At 39.5% G+C, this 7323-nt stretch overlaps 1 protein-coding gene across 1 annotated transcript; it reads right to left on the bottom strand.

Annotated features, from left to right (window-relative positions):
* Window positions 1–206: 206 nt before the first annotated feature.
* On the bottom strand, window positions 207–1791 carry LOC115787125 (signal-regulatory protein beta-2-like). Its single transcript, XM_030739700.1, has 6 exons — window positions 1749–1791; window positions 1316–1645; window positions 850–1197; window positions 599–724; window positions 457–527; window positions 207–338 (listed from the first exon to the last, which is right to left on the bottom strand). The coding sequence occupies exons 1-6, from the start codon at window positions 1789–1791 to the stop codon at window positions 207–209; spliced, it is 1050 nt and encodes a 349-aa protein (XP_030595560.1).
* Window positions 1792–7323: the final 5532 nt, after the last annotated feature.

Here is a 7323-nt window from a genome sequence, read left to right as displayed (position 1 = left end):
CTTTTCAGAGTTAAAAGCATTAAAAATAAATAAAAATCACAATAATAAAAACAAGACAATAACAATGGAAAACAGAAAAACAGAATATACTGTTAAAATATTACTTTAGCATTCTCGGAAGACAAACAGAAGCTCCAGTGTTGCATTTTCCCACAGTTTTTCAGAAAAACTCAGGTACTTAATGATTAGCAATTCCAATATGTGAATTATTTATCTGTTACACTGACATCAGAGTAGATTGTTTCTTTCTCTGCTTGTCTGGAACTCCTTTGCGGTACTTTGGTCGTTTTGTTCCAGGTGAAAGTTGCTGCCGAATAAACCACAGAGTCTTCAACTTTCTGTGTAAAAACATAATATATAACAAAGAATGTTAGGACACTGCATATGTTAACTAATTATGTAAATAGAAAAATATTTAGTCATTACTTTCCCCATTTTCTCTGATATACACCTTACCTGCTGACTCTGCTGGTCACCACTGATTGTTCCAACATCTGTTTGTTTGAAACAAACCAATAATGTGAAACCTGTGATGTTGGCATTTGCAAAATATTGTTAGATAGACTGAGCGGAAAGTGGAAATTTATATTACCGTTACAACAATTGCAAGTTTTCTTCTTGATGATATAAATGAGGGAGGCTATAACAATCAGACTTGTAGCCAAAGCAGCAGACAAGAGAGAGAGAGCTGTATTTGCCTTCTGCAAGTCCCACATGCTGAATGCTGGAGAAATACATGCACCCGGTGATTATGATTTTTATCTTTTTTTATAACCATTATAAACTGATACCAATGTATTTTGCTCGTATTAACATATTCTAATTTTTTATAACATTTGTCAGATTTACCTTTAATGTCCAGTTTTGTTCCATTTCCAAAAAGTATCTGTCCACTTGTGGCCACAGCACAGTAGTAAGACCCAGCATCAGAGGAGCTGACGTTCTTGGAGAAGCTGTAGACACATTTCTGTGTGGAGGAAGCCTCTGGACTCCTCTCACAGCTATTTTCATCAGCATAAATTAAGGTGGGATGAGATTTATCAGCTCCAGGGCTGAACCAAAACACTCGGTGATTCCCAGGACACGTTTTTTTCTTGGAGTTGGAGAGAACTGAACACTGCAGAGTCACTGGGTCTCCTGGATGCAGGGGACCAGATTGAGGCAACTGAATGATGTCAGTGATCGCTGGATCTGGCCCTTAGAAAATAAGTAAATAACAACAAGAATTAATAAATGAACAAACAAATAAATCAATTTTACTCATTTTTCATAATTGATTTACATGCATGGGCAAGACATATTCAGCTTTATTTACCATTAATTTTGAGAAATGTTGCATTCAAAAATTCCATGTCGAGTTGGACTACTTTTATGCAGTAATAAAGACCAGAGTCGTTTAGCTTAGCTTGACTAATTTCCAGAGTAAATGTTCCAGGCCCTTGTTTTGCTGTAATGTGAGAAGTCCTTTTAACACCAGCATAATCAAAGCTGAATGTTCCTCCCAAGAATTCAGGCAAGTTTCCAGAAACAATCCTGATCCAATACAAGGTTGCTTTAAATTTAGATGTCAGGCGTGGGCATGTCAGAGTCACATCATCTCCAACACCAAGACTCTTCGTTCCAAAGAACAGCTCATCTGTGCTTCCTGAAAGTAAAGTTAAACAGAGCAGTTTGAGACAGATTTCTATTACTGTAGCTAGTGTTAAATTGTGGAAATATATACGTAACAAAGCAAACTTTAAACTTACGACCAACCCCGAAGCTCAGCAGAATGTAAAACAGGATCAGCATTTTCTGATTAATTCACTTGTAGTTCTTTTCCACTTAAGCATACTGAAGGACGATGCATCTTAATATAATCACATCAAATGGGAGGGAACAATTTCAGAACAACCCAATTGGCTGTTCGTTATGTTGGTGCTTTACTGTACTACCACAGTGGAAATAATATCAACCATCTTTCCGGCCTAAACAACCGAAACAACACTAACAGGTTTTTTTCTTAAAGGTGGGTTTCTATAACTCGCACAGAGTGAACACAAGAGATGATACAGTAACTAAAATACTCATATAATTGCCCGTATAAAATGTTTTTATCTTAACTTATGTGGTCAAGCTGTTTACCATGCAAAGATCACCTTTATTAACTCTAATAACAGATTTGGGGGCGTCTGATTTAAGGCTGAGCTGTGGTTAGGATTAGAGTTATGTGCATTAACAAGTAATTTGCTATGCATTTACCTGTTATAAATGTGACATCTCCAAGACACACACACACACACACACACACACACACACACACACACACACACACACACACACACACACACACACACACACACACACACACACACACACACAAAGTCCAATATGGATGGATGACCAAATTCATTTTATGTCACTTAGATGTTTAGTCAGTGGCGGTCCTAGCCTGTTTGGCGCCCTGGGCGAGCATCCCTGCCAGCGCCCTCCCACCCCCACCCCAACCCCCCATAGCAATCGCGCAGCAGCGCCTACCGCACTACTCCACTTGGGGGGTAATGAGCACCTGCTGTGTGGTGCATGTAGCTTTCTGCCATGGTCTGACAGACAGCTTTTAACTGAAGGTCTCCCCACCATCACAGGCACACTCAGAATTTCTTTTAAATTTTTTAAAAATTTAAAAAAAAAAAAAAAAAAAGAATTTTTTAAATTTTATTTGAAAAAAACATGGAAGAAACTGAAATATTACACAGCTTCTGCTTACCTTCATCTTTGCTTATTTCTCCTGTTGTTCTTTTCTCTTTTTCCTAAACTGCACAGCTGATGGCTTTGACCTTTTCCTTTCCATCTGCCGTAATTTGCACTGAAGCTGAATAGGTTATCACCACCGCCCATCCACAGGGTTGTCAGATCTGACTGACAGTTGCCAGCCCAACACAACAAAACCTCCATTGAAACTCATGTTAATAGCACCAGGTGTGATATATATTTAACTAGAAGCACTCAGAGAGCGCAAACCTCCGCCAAGGCCATAGGGTCACTGACGCTGTAATACGTGTATCTAAATACTTTGAAATAATCTTTCATCTTTCCCAGACAACAATAACCCCCTATCCCGCAATAGTGTGTTACCTCGACCAGATCGCGGCTCCTAACCGTAGTAGGGAGACCTCTGGTCTCTACTTCGCTTGGCTCGTGGCTGGTAACTAACTTGCTCATCCATGTGGGTCACCTTTAGCAAGGCGGAGAAATGCAGCAAGTCGAAGGATTTTAGCAACAGAACTTTTATTCCTTTTTCCACCGCCACCGAACACACTTTTTCCCTCGCGCTCGTCTCCCACGCTAGCCCGCATACACACACACGGGGCAGAGAAAAGTGGGTGGTGTCTCTTAAAGGGGAAGGCTCTGCCTGTATCCCGCAATACTGAAGAATCCTTAAAAAAATTCCTGGATCCAGATCGTGATTTGGATCGCCACCAAAATTTAATCACTTCTTCCTCTTGTCATTTCCAACCGCTCCACAAAATTTCAGTGACATCCGTTCATAACTTTTGGAGTAATTCTGCTGACAAACAGACAGACAAACAGACAAACAAACAACGCAACCGAAAACATAACCTCCTTGGCGGAGGTAAATATACAGAGCTTTGGGTGAGTTGCCTTTATTTATAATTCAGCAGTTACTGTTGGCTGTAACCAGGCCAAAACTGTACAGGCATGAATGAATGAACCCGGCTGACTGTCTCACTCTCACGCCATCACTGCTTCACTTGACTCGCACCCCAGGCTGAGAGGAGAAGGGGGCGGGGCAGCGCTGTGTGTGTGTGACGATCTAGTGAAGCAGTGACAGCGAGACAGAGAATCCCCCGCCTGCCCCTTTCTTTCTGTTACAACCTGTCTGACCATTGCAGAAAGCTACATGCAATACACAGCAGGCAGAGGGCGCCCATTACCCCACAAGTGGAGTAGTACGGTAGGCGCTGCTGCGGCGATCGCAATGCATTGGGGGAAGGGGGGCGGTCATGCCGCCCTAGATGAAATGCCGCCCTGGGCGGCTGCCCATGTCGCCCATATCAGAAACCGCCACTGTGTTTAGTACACTACCACATGCCCATGCTACAGTATTGTTTTGTGCTATTGACATCCTGATGTGCTTAATCACAGTGAAGAAAAGTTAAAAGTGTGATAGTGGATAAAAGGTCTTGACTAATCAAGACCTTATCATAAAGACCTCAAAGTACCATATCACCGCAATAGAGCACTTTGCTCTCAGACTGCTGGCTTCCTTTATTCCTAGGATATTTAAGAGTAGAATGGGAGGCAGAGCCTTCAGCTTTCAGGCCCCTCTTCTGGAGAACCAGGTCCCAGTTTAGATTCAAGAGACAGACACCCTCTCTATTTTTAAAATTAGGCTTAAAACTTTCCTTTTTGATCAAGCTTATAGGTAGGGCTGGATCAGGTGACCCTTAGGCTGCAGTGGGCCATGATGCACTAAGTATTGCATTATTGTGTGGTATTAACCTTAAGGAGATTGTTTGATTTGTGGATACAAATTTGATGTTCATGATTAAATGAAAATGACAGGATGCTTTGATAAGGTGAACAATGGCTAAAACCAGGTCACTTTAGCACATTTGTTGGTTTCCAAGTAAAGATAGCTTATAATACATCATAAATAATCAAGCTTTTACTGAGATAAATTAGATGTTACTGTTGCAAAAGAAAAAAACATTGGATGCTTTTTTACACATTTTTTGTGTATTACATTAAGATTTGTGAGGCTATATAAAATAGTTTTAATATTTACCGTGTTTTCCTCCTGTGTGTAAAGAAGTTATAATAAATAATTTGTTTGTATCCAAGCTTTCAGAAAATTCAGTTTTATTGTCACTGTGTATTGAACATTTACAAACTATACATTATGACACACCCACTCTGCTTGTAAATGACTTTAGCAGGAAGAGACACAGCATCAGCTCACAGGGGGAGGAGGTGGTTGTGTTCACACCTTCCATCCCCTACACTCACTTCAGAGCACCATTCTCACAGTGTCACAAAAACACTGTCCTGGAGGTCTGAGACATGTACCAGTGTGACAGGGAAATCTATAATAAACTATAATAGTAAAAATATAATTAAAACAGCTGAGAAATGACCCGAGGAGCTGAATATTTGTACAGTCAATAAAAAGATTCTGATAAAAATACAAAGGTGATCAAAGAAATCCTTCTGGTCCTAATACTGGTCACATCTTCTGTGTACAGTAACACAAAGAGACTCCTGCAAAAGGAAAAGGTAACAACTGTAAAGTATAATTTAAAACATGGATTATAGATTAATTTTTTTTCATGCCCTAATTGTAATTTTTGGTACTCTGTTTGCTTTATGTACACAATACTACTGTACCGTACTTGCACCTGAAACACACATAGATACAAATAAACAGCTGATGCATGGAAACTTAAAGACTTCTGTATTTTGTGCTTTGAAACAAGGGCATGAATATGAAGGGTTTTTTCTTCTCATCTCTGTTTCCGCCTTAAGGAACTGATCACGCACCAGTTCTCATCTTTTTTAAAAAAGGAAAGTGGAATAACACTGTGTTATTACTGTGAATAATGCTTATATCAAAATAACTTACAGGAGTTGCCAACAAGTATGTGAGAAAGAGAAATACACAGAGACCTGCTTAGTCATACTATGATCACTGTCATCCACATGTCACTGTGGGGAGTGAGGGGAGGTGCCCATCACCCCCCCCCGAGAACAGCAGTTTTAATTGGTTGATAAACTATGTATACAGTATACAGTAGGTTTGACAGTCTCACCAGAGTGTTACAGTATGTTTCACTTAGTACAGCAATACTCATTCATACCGTTCAACTTAATTATACACAAATTTTGATTAAAATTCATCTAAATTTACATCACAATTATACATTCTAAAACTGTAGATTTCTGTTACTAAATGTTTTTTAAAGCACAATTTAACAACCAAGTACAACTGAAACAATCAGTTCTAGCTGTTCAACTTGAACTGCCTACTGAAACGCCTTGTAGCTCTTCGCTCATGTCATATCTGGTGACAGATCATAGCGAGGTCTGTTCTGAGGAAACAGCTTCAGTAGTTGGTCAAAGAGCAGAGAAACAGCCCACCACAACCTTTGTCTGTCAGTGTAGGGCTGAAGGTGTCTTTGCTTGTTGTTCTCTTGACATGCAGGAGGGCATGCATTGAAACCACTGCTGAAGGATATTTTCATATAAGATATTAAAATAGTCCATCTTTAATAGAAGTTGATACGTGAGAAAGCTAGCATGCTCTTGAGTTCAATGTTAAAATATAAGAATTTTGGCCATTTATGTACAAGACTTTATTCATTACCTTCCTTTGCCATTTGCACATCATAAAATACTGAGAACATGAGAAAAATGTTTGAAGTTCACATTTTGATATTCATTTTTAACAAGAGTCTGTGCAGTTCATCATGAGTTTATATTTATCTCTGCTGCTAAAAATAAGACTGTGTACAGGCCTGTATTAAGTTTGTTAGCGAACATTTAAAGTGTTCAGAGAAGGCTTGGGATAAAGTGCTGAGGTCAGATAAAACCAAAATCAAGCTCTTTGGCATTGGCTTATCCTATCGTGTTTAAAGGGAGAGAAATGCTGAGTATGACCCAAAGAACACCATCCCCACAGTCAGGCACAGAGGTGGAAATGGTTTGGGGCTGTTTTTCTGCTAAGGGTACAGGATGACTTCACCACATCGAGGGGCCAGTGGATGGGGCCATGTACTTTAAGATCTTGGATGAGAACCTCGTTCCCTCAGCCAGAACACAGAAGAAAAAAAAAAAAGTCATGTTAACAATTTACTTCTCACTAATGAGTAGACTGTTCTTCAAATTTCTGATATTTTTTTTTACTTCTTTACATGGATGCAGCACAGAACTACTCTCAGAACCTGAGAGCCCACATCTTACAGTACATTACCAAAATGTGAGGCTAATTTGTGCATCAGTATCAGCCTCAAATGGATGTCAATTGCTTTACTTCTTTATATCAGAGAAAAACTGTCAATGTGCATGAGACTTCCATTACTGTATACATTATATGGCTTATTTTAAAGGCTGCATGTTGAGGCATGTGGTACAGTACTGTTTTACTTTTAACCCTACCTGGACTGACTTTTGTGAAAGCAGCTAGCGAAGGCCACTGAAATGCTTGAACTATGTTAATAAACAGCTTTATTAAGCACTAGCACCTCTGATTTTCACATCACACACACTACCCACTTCTCATTTCATGAACTAGTTTCACATCACACAATTAAGTTTATTCACTGT

The sequence above is a fragment of the Archocentrus centrarchus genome, chromosome 10, assembly GCF_007364275.1.
Source record: "Archocentrus centrarchus isolate MPI-CPG fArcCen1 chromosome 10, fArcCen1, whole genome shotgun sequence".
Lineage (NCBI taxonomy): Eukaryota > Metazoa > Chordata > Actinopteri > Cichliformes > Cichlidae > Archocentrus > Archocentrus centrarchus.
Note: the sequence above shows the minus strand (reverse complement) of the source record. Positions and strands in the feature narration are given on the sequence as shown.

Excerpts from the sequence above, each read along its gene's own strand:
- LOC115787125 (XM_030739700.1), bottom strand. The coding sequence starts at position 1,791 with ATGCTGATCCTGTTTTACATTCTGCTGAGCTTCGGGGTTGGTC. Across the intron at positions 1,646-1,748 it reads GCTGAGCTTCGGGGTTGGTC|GAAGCACAGATGAGCTGTTC; the intron begins GTAAGTTTAAAG and ends CTTTACTTTCAG. Across the intron at positions 339-456 it reads GTGACCAGCAGAGTCAGCAG|AAAGTTGAAGACTCTGTGGT; the intron begins GTAAGGTGTATA and ends GTTTTTACACAG.